This window comes from Coregonus lavaretus (assembly GCF_964263955.1).
Source record: "Coregonus lavaretus genome assembly, chromosome: 25".
In the NCBI taxonomy this organism is placed as follows: Eukaryota; Metazoa; Chordata; class Actinopteri; order Salmoniformes; family Salmonidae; genus Coregonus; species Coregonus lavaretus.
This window is the reverse complement of record NC_140012.1, coordinates 38,411,920-38,429,841: the sequence shown is the minus strand read 5'-3', so window position 1 is coordinate 38,429,841 and position 17,922 is coordinate 38,411,920. Positions and strand designations below refer to the sequence as shown.

The 17,922-nt window shown below is 42.2% G+C and overlaps 1 protein-coding gene across 3 annotated transcripts in view; it reads right to left on the bottom strand.

Annotated features, from left to right (window-relative positions):
* LOC311101197 (CUB and sushi domain-containing protein 1-like) overlaps positions 1-17,922 on the bottom strand; it is a gene marked incomplete at both ends in the record, with an annotated part of 408,327 nt that overhangs the window by 79,204 nt on the left and 311,201 nt on the right. For all 3 annotated transcript variants that reach the window (XM_084142297.1, XM_084142298.1, XM_084142299.1), the window contains 6 exons: positions 2,913-3,009; positions 3,440-3,564; positions 4,730-4,933; positions 6,552-6,647; positions 7,982-8,095; positions 8,539-8,655. In XM_084142297.1, coding sequence (XP_083998423.1) covers positions 2,913-3,009; positions 3,440-3,564; positions 4,730-4,933; positions 6,552-6,647; positions 7,982-8,095; positions 8,539-8,655 — 753 coding nt within the window. The remainder of the gene's footprint in view (positions 1-2,912; positions 3,010-3,439; positions 3,565-4,729; positions 4,934-6,551; positions 6,648-7,981; positions 8,096-8,538; positions 8,656-17,922) is intronic.

Genomic DNA, 17,922 nt, shown 5'->3' with positions numbered 1-17,922 from the left:
GCTCAAAATGGAGGCAAATAACCATTGTATTTTCCTTTAGGGTCAATGAGTCATACACAACCATCACCTAGTGTTCTCTGACATAATTATTTATTTCTTCACTAGATGGCTTAGACAACCTTTTTTTTGTTGCATTTAAAGCCTTGGCTTAGAGGAGTGAAGCGGCGGTGAACCAATACATTCAGAATGATATCTTAGCATAGACATTTTGCCTTAAAGCCACATGACTCCCTAGTTGCCTGACCTTTTCTAAGCCTGTTGTTATGACACTAGCTGAGTTCATTACAGGCTTGTAGAAGGCATTGCTCGGGGCATGGCCACACGTATCTCCATTGGGAGGCACAAAAAAGGTTAATCCCCCTTTCCCGCTGCAGGAGATTCCCTCCTGCTGGAGAGACCATGGTAATCAAATCAAATCAAATGTTATTCGTCACATGCTTCGTAAACAACAGGTGTAGACTAACAGTGAAACACATACTTACGGGCCCTTCCCAATGATGCAGAGAGAAAGAAAACAGTGAAATAATAGAAAAGTAAAACACGTAATAATAAAAGTAATAATAAATACACAATGAGTAATGATAACTTGGCTATATACACGGGGTACCAGTATCGAGTCGGTGTGCAGGGGTACGAGGTAATTGAGGTAGATATGTACATATAACTAGGAATAAAGTGACTAGGCAACAGGATAGATAATAAATAGTAGCAGCAGCGTATGTGATGAGTCAAAAGAAGTTAGTGCAGAAAGGGTCAATGCAGATAGTCCGGACAGCTATTTGGTTAACTATAGCTCAGCTGGTAGAGCACGGCGCTTGTAACGCCAAGGTAGTGGGTTCGATCCCCGGGACCACCCATACACAAAAAAAAAAAAAAATGTATGCACGCATGACTGTAAGTCGCTTTGGATAAAAGCGTCTGCTAAATGGCATATTATTATTATATTATTTATTTAACTAACTATTTATCCGTCTAATGGCTTGGGGGTAGAAGCTGTTCAGGGTCCTTGGTGCATCGGTACCGCTTGCCTTGTGGTAGCAGAGAAAAGAGCCTGTGACTTGGGTGGCTGGATTCTTTGACAATTTTTAGGGCCTTCCTCTGACACCGCCTGGTATAGAGGTCCTGGATGGCAGGGAGCTCGGCCCAAGTGATGTACTGGGCTGTACGCACTATCCTCTGTAGCGCCTTGCGGTCGGATGCCGAGCAGTTTCCATACCAAGCGGTGATGCAGCCAGTCAAGATGCTCTCAATGGTGCAGCTGTAGAGTTTTTTGAGGATCTGAGGGCCTATGCCAAATCTTTTCAGCCACCTGAGGGAGAAGAGGCGTTGCCATGGCCTCTTCACGACTGTGTTGGTGTGTGTAACAGATGTGTCCATTCTCACATCTTTATTTTGTAACATAAAGGATGTGTAGTTTTGACCCACAGGAGGACATCCTAAAATACCACAGATGGGAAGGCTTGACAACATAACCTGCCACGGAAATCCCCCACAGTTTAACACTCCCACACAGCTAACACCTATCAGTTGGCATTTAGCATAATCAGGTTATATAAAGGAGGACAGACGCAAGTTAAGACACCCTCCACCCACTGATGCACCCAATGATTTATATATACATTAGATGGCTGACAGGGGCGCTGTTTTGAAGTCGCCGCGCCTCCATCTTGGCACTCCCCCAACATTGTATAACATATTTTGGAAGCTATAGAAATGCATTTATTAATGTCTACATTTGTTTTTGCCAGCTTTATTCTATTACAGACACCTTAATGCATACTTTTACATTATATTATGTGAGCTAAACATAAATATATACCAAAAAAACATTTTCCTTAAAGAATGCTTTTTAGAAAGTACTAATGTTACTGTCCCCACTACAACAACAACAACAATACATACATCCATGTCAAAATCCCTGCTGCAGTGTGCGCAAACCTGGTCTAGACCTACAGGAAACGTATGATCTCTGTAATTGCAAACAAAGGTTTCTGTACCAAATATTAAGTTCTGCTTTTCTGATGTATCAAATACTTATGTCATGCAATAAAATGCAAATTAATTACTTAAAAATCATACAATGTGATTATCTGGATTTTTGTTTTAGATTCCGTCTCTCACAGTTGAAGTGTACCTATGATAAAAATTACAGACCTCTACATGCTTTGTAAGTAGGAAAACCTGCAAAATCGGCAGTGTATCAAATACTTGTTCTCCCCACTGTACATCCATGTCATTTTGTTCTTGAAACATTGAATTGAAATCCTGCAGAATTCCATTCATTCCTATGGAGGAGTTACCACATGTCCCCAATGTACATGTCCGTCGGTACCTTCTTCTCCAACTGACCTTGCTTACTGACTAATTTAAAATGATGTACACATACTGGAAGTTATGACCTAATGGATCTACTCAAGATTGATAAACCCACACATTTGTCATACAGGGGAAGCGATGGAATGTGCCCATACGTATCACTGATCATGCCTAATGCAGCCATAGCATTCAACATCTTCATTAGATAGCAGACACAGCTGTTCAGTTGCGGAAATGCTGTTACTAGGATTAACTGGGAGGCAACGAAGGCCAAGATGGCTGCCAACTGGATCTCAAAAGGTCTCTGGAGCTAATACTGTGAGTCATCCAACATGGCGATAGAGACTTTGGTCTGCTGTGTAAAAGATGGCAGAGAAAAGTATTGGACCCATGATCAATGTTCAGTCCCCTAGAAGAATTACGGAACATAACATGAGTGGGTTTCATTTTTATTGTAGTCTTCAAAATAATAGGCCTGTAAGAATTCTGTAAAACACACAAAACCTAATTCGCAATAAGTATTATATTGCACACAGATATGATCTCTCAAGGGGAAACGTGTGGTTCCATACATGATTAAGTAATCCAATTCCCACCTGAAAAGCTTCCAAGTTTAGGAGCTGTCATGTCCCCTCCATCATAGATTTCCAAGGAATCCCAATTATGCTCGGTGGCGAAGCTCATTACTTGAATCTGCAAAATAAAAAAATAAGTAAATAGAGTGACAAAAATAATGTACATGCCATCTCTCTTAAAGGACAAGTATTTTTAATGGTTAGATGAGATACTTGGTGTTTGTTATTGAGGGAAGCTTTCTTTCCTGCTACAGACTTAGAAACAGGTTTTATACTGTGCTTTTGTAAGAACTATTTAAAAAAAACGAGTTGTTAGGGCACGATCAACAGCAATAAGACTGCAGCTGTTTTTTATGTGCTTTAAAACTACTTCTGCTGGCAGCGGGTCTAATTTAAACCGTCTGATTTTCTTTTCTTCTCAGTAGGATGACTGTCGGTTAAAATGTGCTACAGCCTGTCACTCAAAAATACATCTTTCCCTCTCTTCTCTGTCTGTCGGTGTAGCTTATTGCTTTTGATGAGTTCAGACCTGCCCCCTTTGTACTTGCCTGAATCCCAGCGCCTTCGGTGACAATGATTTTCCACACGCAGTTCAAGCTGTTCCCATAGGGCTCTGGGAATCCGGGGGAGAGGATGGTGCCTCTTCTCTCTGTCAGATTACCGCTGCATGGAACTGGGGAGTGAAACAGAGGGGAAATTACAGTCACACTGAATGGGCCACATGCCAGGTTCCTGTAGCCATGGTGAGTCAAGACACAGAGGGGAAATTACAGTCACACTGAATGGGGCACATGCCAGGTTCCTGTAGCCATGGTGAGTCAAGACACAGAGGGGAAATTAGAGTCACACTGAATGGGCCACATGCCAGGTTCCTGTAGCCATGGTGAGTCAAGACACAGAGGGGAAATTAGAGTCACACTGAATGGGGCACATGCCAGGTTCCTGTAGCCATGGTGAGTCAAGACACAGAGGGGAAATTAGAGTCACACTGAATGGGGCACATGCCAGGTTCCTGTAGCCATGGTGAGTCAAGACACAGAGGGGAAATTAGAGTCACACTGAATGGGGCACATGCCAGGTTCCTGTAGCCATGGTGAGTCAAGACACAGAGGGGAAATTTGACATAAGTCATTAAAGCAATAAGGCCAGAGGAGGTGTGGTATATGGCCAATATACACAGATAAGGGCTGTTCTTATGCACGACGCAACACGGAGTGCCTGGATATAGCCCTTAGCCGTGGTATATTGGCCATATACCACAAACGCCCGAGGTGCCTTATTGCTATTATAAACTGGTTACCAATGTAATTAGAGCAGTAAAACATTTTTTTTGTCATACCCGTGGTATATGGTCTGATATACCACAGCTGTCAGCCAATCAGCATTCAGGGCTCGAACCACCCAGTTTATAATTCTATATAGAACATTATTGTGACTAAAGAATCATCTCACTTCCCAATATCGTGGTATATGTGTGGTGTTTATGGTAACTTACCAATGTAAAAAAGGATGACATATCTATTAGATGTTCTACTCACAGTATGTTCTTAAAGGGCAATTCCACCACATTTCAACCTCATATTCATTATCTCAGCACCATACCAATGTCTACATATGTAAAAACGGTGCATTCCTACGTTTTGTCGTAAAACATATCTAAAGTAAAAACGTTTATTTTAACGGCAGATCGTGGAAATGCGCTGTTTTCACATATGTAGACTCCGGTATGGTGCTGTTGAAAATATCAGGTTAAAAAGTGGTGGAGTTTCCATTTTACAAAAACATTTATCCATCTTTAAATCAATCTCCACAAATGTGACTGATTTGAGGAGGCTTACCAGCACAAGCGGGCACAGTATCATTCCACTGGGCTAGCGCATTGGGGACCACATTGCATTTGATGGCTTTGGATCCCTGTAGCAGATACCCAGGGTTGCACTCAAAGCGAACAACGGAGCCAGCGGAGAACTCGGACCCAATCCGTCTACCGTAGCGCGGCTCTGGGACAGAGCTGCACTGCGTGTCACTGGTGCGAGGAACAGCTACAAAGAAAAGAGTACCCAGTGTTTTTAACACCTAGATGGGTTAACACTTCGCCTAAAGCTCACAGGAAAATTGCAATACAATGTGGTAGGAATATATGATTTGTCATTATGGACATATGAGACCTTTAGAATGATCTCAATGTATCATCAGCCATACTAGTGGCTAATGCATGCTGAAGTGAATCACTTTGTTATTCAACCATGAACCCTCTCAGGACACCAAGGCATGGAAGATGACAATGAAACCCCATATATATATATGACTGGGAACAACCTGTACTACAGTACATCAAAACATGATGTACCACTGCATGCATGCCCTTGTCCCCTGTTCTCTGACAGACGTGAATGTTTTTCACATGGGAATGTGAAACTACATATCCGATTTTCACGTGAAAGTTTTTAACACAGGAAACCGCAAATTTCACATGTGAAACTGCAATTCGCATGTTAGGTGAAAACATGTTATTCTCCTCACATGTGAAAAGGTGGTGTTAACATGTGAACTCTAAATGTAATACATGTGAAAATATAGTTTTCACGTGTGAAATTTAAGCTCAACGAAATGTGATTTTCCCATGTGAAACTGCAGATTTCATATGTGTGGTTTTTTTGGGGGGTGGGTAAGGGTTCAAAAACTATTATATCTCTGTAGTATACCTTGGTGCAATATGGAGGCCTTTACTGTTGGGCTGGGAGGGATTGTGTCTGATATTTCTAGATCTGTACCAGAGTGGATGAATGCTCTGCAATCTTGGATACCTCCAAGTACCAAACAAACTAGCCTAACTGTCAGGGAGTATTTTAAAAACCCTTCCATCCCCACAGTCTGGTGAGCACTGTACTGTATGTGTGCTCAACTTCCTTCACGAAAGATCACGATTTGAGATGATCCATTTTTACAAGGCAGCTGACAGTAAAAATTCATGTAATTCACACAGATTATTTATAACAATTTTGACAGAGAGAGAAAATGCTTGATGTGTCCTGAGGTGAGCTATTATCTACATGAGAGAGAACCTTTAAATGACACTAAAATAAAGCAGACATGACACCTCGATGATAAAAGCCAAAGGCATCATTGGATTTAAGGAATCCGAAAGGATTGAGTTAAGAAAGAAATAAGACAAATCATACTCTGCCATCCTGGAAACGTTTTATAAAACATGTGGGTTTATATTTTATATATTCATGTGTGACATTTTATATTGATTATGCAAGAGAGAGAGAGAGTCCTTAAATATTGGATATGACACTTTCAACATACTGTTCTATACTGTATCTGTATGAGCTCTTCTGCTCATTGCCTACTAATACAGCTAGAAATCCCTTTTACCATGACATGCCTTGCGCAGGTATAATGATTAGAGTACTGGCACCCTAGGCTCCCATGGGGCCAGAGAGATACCGGCAACCCCCTGAACAGCCTGACAACCATAACATGGATAGATAAGACCCTCTGGTGCCTGGGGAGGGAGGGCTTCAGGAGGCCTCCAGGACCCTCAGAAACACACCTACTGCCACAGGGGTAAGAACAGTGAGGAAGGGTCATGCATGTGACCCGAGTGCGTATATATTCCAACATATTACCTGTTCATACAGTATGTAAACATACCTTGGTAAACAAAGTGGAAACCCCTGGCGGAAGGACCATTCTTTGCAGTGAATCGTACCATAATTTGGTTTGATGTCGCCAGGGGCAAGGTCTCTCCTGCAAAAAAAGGATGAATAGCTTTTTTTTTTAACACACACAATATGCTGACTCACAGTGTTAACCCTCTGAAGCCAACATCCCCACCTTCTTGTGTGCTATACAGAACATACCTAGGCTGCATGATGAATTGCTTCTTACAAATATACTAGCTCCCCATTCAAAAGCTTGATGGGTAAATAGCATGCTGTTGGCAGAGTATGGTCTATGCAGTAGAGGACTATCTTAATGATAAGGAGAAGAACAACAAAGTCTTATCAATAATGAGAATGTTGGACAAGCAACCAACTTTGTATAGGCTACATATTTGTAGGCCTGAGTCTTGTAAAACGTAAACAGCCGTGACGATGAAAGCATGGTAGGGAGGGCCTTCTTGACGGCGCGAACCTATTGAAAGCCATGATATTTGAAAGCCTATAATTAGTTCGAGTAGCTTATTGTGGATGTGGCTAATGTAGGTTGCTAATCAGCCTCCATTAAGGTGAACGCAGCCAATGCATTATGATCTAATGTATCATTATAATTCAAATGTCACCATGAATAGACAGGGAAAACACATCAAGTTACTTGATGACAGAAACTCTCAATTAACATTGCAAAGGAATAGTGTACAGAAAAGATTAGTATAGGCATCTTGGACAAATGTCAGAGGTAATTCATGTGTTATCTAATTCAGTATAACCGTTCCATTTTAATTTTCTATAGCACATCACATACTGCATTACTAAATGGTGAAATCCAACGTTTTCAAAGACAAAGTAAAATCAAACGATCATCATCTCCCTTGGGAATGTATTGTTGCTCTGCCGAATAACACACATCTGAATAGTACAAGGTCCCATAGAAACAGTTTATATCCAATGGCCTTCATCAATCCTCAGAATAATGTAAAGTTGAGGCTGATTTCTGTTCTGAAATATAATTACCTTCCTCTGTTAATACCAGCGATAAATCAGATGAGGACAGCTGTTGAATTTCCGTATTTTATTTGGTGGCTTGAAAGAATAAAAAATACTGAGAGAGTGGCCTAAGGACTGAAACCATGTCTTTAGATCTTCATAATCATTGAAGCATTGCTTATTTCTGATATGGCTGTCCTTCCTGCTCTCGCATGGATGTCATGTCGCAATATTAATTACTGAAATGAAAACATTTTGAATGAGACAGTAACCAAGTGCCAACAGCAGTTATTAATACAGGGATCACGCTGAGACCTTTTTGTATTAACACCTCTTGTCTTCCCCAACAACATCCACATGTGCGTGTGTGTTTTCCATTGGTTTTGTTCATTTAAAAGCTATAAACAGTGGAAAGAATGGAAAGCTATTACTTACCTGAATGAGACCCAGCGAGGGAGCTTAGCAGCCTGGCATTCTGATTGGCCCCATCAAATAGTTCCACTGAGTCATTCATTGCTGTCTGAAAGTAGGCAAACTGCCCAAACACCACTGAGGAGACAAAATGGTGACATCATATACGTTACCTCAGTATGTAAAACGTTGCAACAAAACAATCCTATCCACAAATGGTTAACCAAGTGTTTAAAATGTCTCTTGTCGACAATGACACAAGGCTAGCGTGCTAACTACCCAGGTCTCAGGGTGGGTGATGTCACCACACAACAGGCTAGCCAACAAGAAAGCATGACTTGTATGAGGTCAAACAAGAACCAGTGATGACTCTAGCATACCTTGATTCATGATTCAGCACTTCATGACTGAACTATGCTTTGTATAAGTCTGGGAGACTAACTTAAGGTACACACTTTCCACAATGATAATATCTGAAAATGATGGTAAATACTCCATTGGACTGTAGGCAGCTAAATCAGAGGTTTGAAACGAGTCAGATTAAGTCTAAGTGCTGCTTTAATAATGTTGATTAACCTTACCAAATTCTCCAGAGACAGTAATGTAGTAGGAACAGGTTTGACCAGTGGTGTAGTTGTGGGGGAAGTTAGGAGAGAGCACCACGCCTTCAGATGCAGCATAATGACCACCACAAGGAGCTGAAAAACACACCCAAACAACCTCTGTGTTACTCAATTCCCAGAGACAATAATCATGAAAGGACAAGCACCATGTAACTGTAAGTCGCTCTGGATAAGAGCGTCTGCTAAATGACTAAAATGTAAAATGTAAATGTATACGCATGGGAGAAAAGACAGTGCACTAGCTGCGAGCTGTTCTGTTGGAAGAAAGATGTGCTGTGCGTTCTCTTAACATCTGGAGCGTCATTCGACATTCACAGCAGCTCAATAATAAAGGTTCTAAAATAACTCAACCCACAACTTGTTTTGTTACATAGGCCTAAGTCAATAACATTGGTGAAATGTGGCATTTGAATGAAACAAAACAAAAAACAGTTCCATGTTTTTAACTTTGTCTTTGTTGTTTTTAGTCCCTTCTGAAAAGAACCGGTACAACCTGTTAAATGATGTCTGCTGGGACCTTTTTCAGCAACCCAACTAACAAAAAAAACATGTTTATCAGAGGCAAAACATATTGATCTAAACTCACTGTACAAAATACAAACACAGTTTCAGACCAACATTAAAGGTTAACATGATTAAGATTCCATAAATCCCTGTGTTTATGTGGCTCTTAAGCATGTGTACAGTAAGTCCTTAATATGGCCTGCAATGGGTCCAGAGGTGAAATATACTGATGTCAATGGCTCCATGGACACACGTGGCTTCACTTGAAGGACATAGCATGAGGGCCATGCATGAAGGGTAAAATAAAATAATCGAGGGTCCCCACCTTTAAAATGTAAGGTCAATGAAAACAGAACACAAAAGGAGGAAATCTGTCAATGTCAAGATTCTATTATCATACTGTACATGGGCCCCTGGACTAGTAGTGTACTGCCCCTACTAACTACTTTGAGAAACTCTGAATAAATACTGGCAAAGGGAGAAAAAATGACTGAACACACAACATTAGGGGGCAGCGAGCTCTGGTCCTCTTCTGTTCTCCCTGACCCTAAATCACTAGTTAACCCTTCTTCTAATTTCCTTTCATAGTATTATTACTTGCTGTACTCCCTTCAGAAAATGTCAACGCCCCAATCGCTTGATACCCTCATGTGTTCTTCCGGCACCTGCCTTGTTCCTTCCATCCCCTTTGTCCTTGCTACAATGATCATCGATTGAGATTCCTGTCACATCTCCAGCACCCTAAGGCTCCCAGGGCATCACTCCACCAGGTCTGCTCCTTCATGCCCACAATACCTTGCTCCCCCAGGTCTGTTCCTTCATCTGCCCACAATACCTTGTGGAGCTTATAAACCTGGTGTCAGGATGCAGCTGCGGCTCATGGTCCTCTGCTTATCAAACTCCTTCCCCATACCTTTGATCACATCACCCTCGCCTCATACTTTCTATGGGAAGACAGAGTTTCTGCTGTAAAAAAAATCATTAAACACCCCTGGAGTGAGAGATGTAGTTAAAGGTCCAATGCAGCCATTTTTATGTCAATATCAAATCATTTCTGGGTAACAAGGGATCGTTTCGGGATTTTGGCAATGAGGCCCTTTATCTACTTCCCCAGAGTCAGGATATAATTTGTATGTCTCTATGTCCAGTAAGAAGGAAGTTAGAGGTAGTTTAGTGAGCCAATGCTAGCTAGTCATTGCGACTTCCAGTCATTGCGCTAACGCTAGTTGCACTAACGCCAGTTAGGAATTGCGCTAGTGCTAGTTAGCAACTTCCTTCAAACTGCATGCAGAGACATGCACAAGTTCATCTGACCTTGGGGAAGTAGATAAAGGGCCTCGTTTCCAAAATCCCAAAGTATCCCTTTGAGTACCATACTTCAATTAAAGTGGTCAAAAAGAAACAGAAATAGCTTCTTAGCAAAGAGCAATTTCTCAAGCAATAATTTTGCTAGGAATGTCAGAGTGGTCTCGGGAAGGGAAAACTGAAAACTAGATGTTATTGGCAGAGAGGTTTAAAAACTCTCTCTTATTGGTCTATTAACTAAAATTCCATCCCACCAAAACAGGCTGAAATTTCAACCGGTCTTTTCAAACAGCTCCTACACTAAAAGGGCGACATCATCATTTTCACAGTATTATTCCAACCTCATAGTGTGGAAATATATATACAACTCAGGAAAATCGAGTTTTTTACTACACTGGGCCTTTAACACAGATCCCGTCAGTAAAATTGGGTTTGTTTCCCACGGGGGGCCAGTATGAAAATATATGCACTCACTAACTGTAAGTCGCTCTGGATAAGAGCGTCTGCTAAATGACTAAAATGTAAAAATGTAATTCATAAAGAAAGGGTGTCTGATAATTGTTGAACTGTTGGCATTGTAAGCAGTGTCATGTCAGGTGAAAGTGTACTTTCTCTTCTAGGTATCAAATGCTGGATCACTCACTCACTATTTATCATAAGCAATATTGGATTTAATTATTTAGTCTGTCAAGACAGGTTAACAATCTTCATGATACATGAACAAACCAGGGCAATGACATAACCCACTTCTCAAAGATCAGGGATAAGCATTTCACTGTTAGTCTACACCTGTTGTTTACAAAGCATGTGACAAATAACATTTGATTTGACTTGGGGTCAATGTACTCAGCAGACATCTAACTGTGGGTTACCATGGTGATACTGAATATTACAATTTAATATTAAATATGCTGTTGAGATCACTGGTTACTTGAGCATCGGTCAGCCAGTATGAATTATGATGATAGTAGTTAAAATGTTTTACTGTCATGACTAGGTGAGAGTGACAGACAATGACAAGCTTCCAGAAGCTTCCAGATTTTCTGTGCAATATATAGAAATATACTACATTTAAATAGACACTCTTTCCAGAAGTGACTTACAGGAGCAATTAGGGTTAAGTACCTTGCTCCAAGGCGCATCGACAGATTTTTCACCTAGTCTGCTCTGGGATTGGAAATAGCGACCTTTCAGTTACTGGCCCAAAACTCTTAACAGGTAGGCTACCTGCCGCCCCAGTGAATAGAAATATGGACAAAAACAAAGAAAAACATATTTTTTTAAATCCACAATTTCAATTTTGTCTCATCGCTGAAACTCCCTAACGGGCTTAGGAGGCGAAGGTCGAGTCATGCGTCCTCCGAAACATGACCCGCCAAACCTCGCTCCTTAACATCCGCCCGCTTAACCCGGAAGCCAGCCGCACCAATGTGTCGGTGGAAACACCACTCAACTGCGATGAGGTCAGCTTGCAGGCGCCTGGCCCACCACAAGGAGTCGCTAGAACGCGATGAGCTAAGTAAAGCCCCCCCCCCCCGGCCAAACCCTCCCCTAACCCGGACGACGCTGGGCTAATTGTGCACTGCCCTATGGGACTCCCGATCACGGCCGGTTGTGATACAGCCTGGGATCGAACCCGGATCTGTAGTGACACCTCTAGCACTGCAATGCAGTTTCTTAGACCGCTGTGCCACTGGGGAGGCCCCCAAGACAAACAAATTAAATGACACTAGACAACATGCTCAAATCAACACCAGATAATACGCCAGCCACTATAGCAGCATGCCAAGATAGTCATCGTCAGACCTTATTTCTAATAATTTTATATGGGAATGTACATAATTTAGCTATTTAAGGACATTCAAACATAGCATCATGTTTATGCATACAGTAATGTAACAGATGCCACAAGCCGCTTAAAACCTAACAGACCGTACAATGTTGGCTGCTATCACGTGCCCGATTTGAATACAGCTCTACACCAATGTAAGCAAGTGTGATTTCCCTTCACTAGTATCATGGAAACAGATGTGTCTGCCACCTGACCTCAACGTCTCATCTAGAGGAGTCAGCCGTGAAAAAACATCCATGTAATACCGCATCAGAGATAATGTGAGAAAGAGAGAGGGAGAATGAAAGCGTGCATGCATGAGACAGATAGTATGAGAGAGAGAAAGAGAGAGAGAGAGAGAGAGAGAGAGAGAGAGAGAGAGAGAGAGAGATGAGAGCACAAGTGTGAGAGAGAGAGAAAGAGAAAGAGTTCAGACGTGACCACTGAGGACCATAGTGTGGATAGAGGACCATAGTGTGGATACAGAGGACCATAGTGTGGATAGAGGTCCATAGTGTGGATACAGAGGTCCATAGTGGGGATACAGAGGACCATAGTGTGGATAGAGGACCACAGTGTGGATACAGAGGTCCATAGTGTGGATACAGAGGACCATAGTGTGGATACAGAGGACAATAGTGTGGATAGAGGACCATAGTGTGGATAGAGGACCATAGTGTGGATAGAGGACCATAGTGTGGATACAGAGGACCATGGTGTGGATACAGAGGACCATAGTGTGGATAGAGGACCATAGTGTGGATAGAGGACCATAGTGTGGATACAGAGGACCATAGTGTGGATAGAGGACCATAGTGTGGACAGAGAACCATAGTGTGGATAGAGGACCATAGTGTGGATGCATAGGACCAGAGTGTGGATAGAGGACCATAGTGTGGATACAGAGGACCAGAGTGTGGATAGAGGACCATAGTCTGGATACAGAGGACCATTGTGTGGATACAGAGGACCATAGTGTGGATAGAGGACCATAGTCTGGATACAGAGGAACATAGTGTGGATACAGAGGACCATAGCGTGGATACAGCGCTCCATAGTGTGGATACAGAGGACCATAGTGTGGATACAGAGGACCATAGTGTGTGTGGATACAGAGGACCATAGTGTGGATACAGAGGACCATAGTGTGGATACAGAGGACCATAGTGTGGATACAGAGGACCATAGTGTGGATACAGAGGACCATAGTGTGGATACAGAGGACCATAGTGTGGATACAGAGGACCATAGTGTGGATACAGAGGACCATAGTGTGGATACAGAGGACCATAGTGTGGATACAGAGTACCATAGTGTGGATACAGCTATTGCATTGCTATGCCCTCAACACAGAAGCACACAGACATGCCTAGATCCAAACAAGCTCTAATGCCTATAGTCTATGCAGTTCATCTGGCGCCGTCGCGGCCGTGTGTCAACAATGCCCGCCTCCGAGGGGCGCCATACCACCGTGCTTTAACCCTATTACACACCTTCTATTTACAGTCATGGAGGATTCCTCATTCAAGAGACAGTCTTTTACTGTAGTTACTATGGAAACGAATAAAAGACCTGTTTGGATGAGAGAAGCTGACAGAGCGAGGGGGGGGGGAAATCCTTTATTATTTAAAGGGATCTCACCCCTTTCTAATTAGTTTTGTCTGAAAGCCCAAGGAAGTGCCTCGGAGTGAATCAGTATTCCAAAAAGCAGCGGAAAATCACAGCCCAGTGAAAAATTTAAAAAGGCTAAAATTTGGTCTTCAGTAGATATACTGCAAGTTTTTCATGGGTGCTATTTTCAGAGGGGATTAAAATATAAAAGGGTAGAACATGAAGTAGCTAAATAAAGGTGAAGAGAAGGGTTGTTGGTGTTAAATATAGATGGTATCATGGTTTTGTTTTTGCATTAATATTCCTTTCTGAACATGACAGTTGTTTAAACTGTCAGTAAAGCTGGACCTCCAGAGGCTAACCACCACCCTGAAGCAACAATAACAACACAACACATAACTGATACATTTAAAGTGTTTGCTTTACTCCAATACTGTACCACTTACCTGTATACACTCACGCTTCTAAAAATGGGGATTCATTGGGTACAGGGAAGTTTTCACTGACAAATATTCCCACCCCCTTCCCCCACAGTCCTTATTAAATACATAACGATTCCTTTCATTAGTCGGGTGATACTGGGGACATTAGTAATCATTTCCCTCAACCGGCAGCAGAATGAGTTTTAACATTCACAGTGAGTCCTCCCTGTCTCACTGTGACTGATCTGCATATAACCCACGTGGCACTCTGGCGTTTCACCGTCACTCAAGAGGCCTTGGCTTGCAGGCACAGCCACAGCCTTTAGAAATGGCTCTTTCTTTTGCTCACTTATGAACACAACCAGCAAATAGCTTTCTTCACCTCTTCATCGTCAGGCAAAAAAAGCTCAATTCAACCACAGACAAGAGGGTTAAACGTGCGTTCTCACAGACTGTACGCTTATGTTCAGGCATGTTGAAAAAGGCTAGGCAACTGATGTACGTTTCCCAGACATCAAACTATGAACTAGCAGCTTACAATGGATTTCCTCAATCAAAATGCTGTTTCATCTAGCCAAAATCTATGACCTTGAACTAATGATTCCAACTATGAAAACTAAATCATTTCCCTTCCTTTCATTGATGTTCTTCAGAACATGGCTTTAGTGTAGCGTATGCACACCCACAATCCTCCTTGAAGGTGACATAAATAACATATTTCTAGGATTAGACATAAACATAACTGACAGACCAAATGGCCCGTGAAACAGAAACAGAAACATCCCCTTAGTTTTCAGAGTGATTTCCAATTGTGCCTGCTGTGTGCTTTTCATTTTAGAAACAGAATAATGTGGAATTCATATCTCCGATCAAATGTTGTGTGTCATTGATGGCAGGCTATATACAACTGTTGAGAAAGGTCATAAGCCAGAATAAGCCATTTAGCTCATTCCTTTCATACATTTTGTCTTATCCAGAGCGACTTACAGGAGCAATTAGGGGTAAGTGCCTTGCTCAAGGGCAACGACAGATTTTTCACCTAGTCGGCTTGTGGAATCAAACCAGCGACCTTTTGGTTACTGGCCCAACGTGCTTAACCGCTAGGCTAGCGTTCTCTTTTAAGCCCAGGGTATCGATCAACAAAGGCCATTGTGCCATTCTGGCATTGTTGAGAGGCTTTGTGAATCGCTAACATCATGTCTCACCCTTTACAATCCACATACTTCTCCTTTACGGAGTCTAGGGATTAAAAAGCATGTGCTCGAAAATCCATATGGGACCACACAGAACATAGTTGTTCATTGTCACGGTTAAACAATCTTGATAATGGCAAATTATATATCAATAAGCTCTTAGCAGAAAGACCCTTTTCCATTGAAATGTATGAAAGATTCAATGAGACAAGAGCGAGACTAGAGAACACCTGAAAGTCAATTTAATGATGGAATGGAGAAGCAGACAGTGATCCTGAGGTCCTCAGCTGTACCACGAGTTCAAGCAAACTGTGTCCATGACCAAGCCATAACTCTAATTACGCAATGCTACTGAATCATTCCATTAAGAATGACAAATGGAATGTTTAAGCCACATCCATAATGCACAATGGTCAACAAGGGGAATGCAGCTCATGGTAATAATTCTCTAGCTCTCCGCCAAACCAAAATAAATAAATAAATAATAAAATGGGAAAGGCAAACAGCCAAATATACCATCAGTGTGAGAAAATAAATGATCTGGGAGTGAAGAAATGAAAGCTATACCTCTCTAGGGGCAGAGGCATTTTGGCTCAATCAAAAAGGGTCAACTAATCAACACATGTTGTTTAAAAGCTCAAATCCACTTAGACTGACTTACAGACAGGGGTTAGGAGTGTTAGCAATGTAAAATCATTATACGGTCCCTCCAGGAATTTGCAGGGATATTTTGTGATATTTGCGAGCAAAAATGCTTGATTTTGCTGAGGCAATTCTGACATTTTGCATGGCAATATGTGATGATTTTGTCCAATTTGTCGTGAAAATGCACTGATGAGGAAAAAAGTTTGTTGATGTTTAACTTGATTGAATCGTATTATGCAGTAAATGTGCAGTGATTGGATGAAATTGCGAGACCTCTTTTTATACTGCGGTGGTGGGTCAGTTTTATGCGATACTATTGCGATGATTTGACTGTTTTAAGCAGAAATAATGCAGTGATTGGTCAAATTTGCAAACCCTCGCATAATATATGGTAAATTGTTGGTTTTGCAAAGAAGTCATGCGATCGCAGAATAGCAGAATCCTGGAGGGACTAACTATAGATCCATGGCTTCATTTGTAGTTCCTCTGCTGATTTGTTCTGCAGTCTCCTGTTGCTTCAGCTGTCTATTGGTGCTCAAAACCCTCTCTATTGTTTATTTGAATGCCAGAGTAACTTAATGACATACAATCAGATTCACAAAAGCCCCAAATCTCTTAAAGGAAGGAGCTCAGGTGGATTTTCGCTCATGAGTCTCACACTCCCCGCCCGACAAGATCTGACACTTGGGTGAAAATTGGTTTTAAAAATGTGAAGCTAGCTAATCTTGCTTATGTTTCCTTGAAAATAGCTTATTATCTAAAAATGATCAGCTTTATGCATACATCTAGAAATTTGAATTGAAAACAACATAATTCCATGTTCATCACGTCGACCAGAACACTTTGGTGTGTGTCTCTCATATCCAAGTCATGTCTCCAGTGGCCATGCTGCTATAAGGTAGAGGCTCAGAGTGTGAAGTGGCAGGGTGGAGGCATAGAGACAATGTGGCAGCAACTACACAGCCACCTGTCTGAGTTTCTGTGTCTCCTCAGAGACGCACAGACATGAAGGAGAGAGAGAGAGGGGGGGGGGGGGGGGGGGGTGAAAGGACGAGTGAGTGGCAGTTGTCACCGCCCAAGCTCTCACAACTGTCAATAAACTGATAGAAAGTTCAGCCGTGGTCTTTAAAAAACCCATACTCCCTTCTTGTGCAAAGACAAAAAGGGGTCCACAAAACCTTTCGGTGAAACCAGTAAAAAATGGCTTGATATTAGCCTTGATTGATAGTGCCGATGATGGTTAGCCTCGCAAGCCGCCTGATCTCACAAGCTTACATGAATGGTTCTCTCCCACAGAGCGGTAATCAGTCTGGTAATTAAGAGGCTAGATGAGGGTACCAAGACAAATCAATTAGGAGATGATTGTGGACTACAGGAAAAGAAGAGGACTGAGTACACCCCCATTCTCATCGACGTGGCTGTAGTGGAACAGGTTGAGAGCTTCAAGTTCCTTGGTGTCCACATCACCAACAAACTATCATGGTCCAAGCACACCAAGACAGTCGTGAAGAGGGCACGACAAAGCCTATTCCCCCTCAGGAGACTGAAAAGATTTGGCATGGGTCCTCAGATCCTCAAATGTTCTACAGCTGCACCATCGAGAGCATCCTGACTGGTTGCATCACCGCCTGGTATGGCAACTGCTCGGCCTCCGACCGCAAGGCACTATAGAGGGTAGTGCGTACGGCCCAGTACATCACTGGGGCCAAGCTTCCTGCCATCCAGGACCTCTATACCAGGCGGTGTCAGAGGAAGGCCCTAAAAATTGTCATAGACTGTTCTCTCTGCTACCGCACGGCAAGCGGTACTGGAGCGCCAAGTCTAGGTCCAA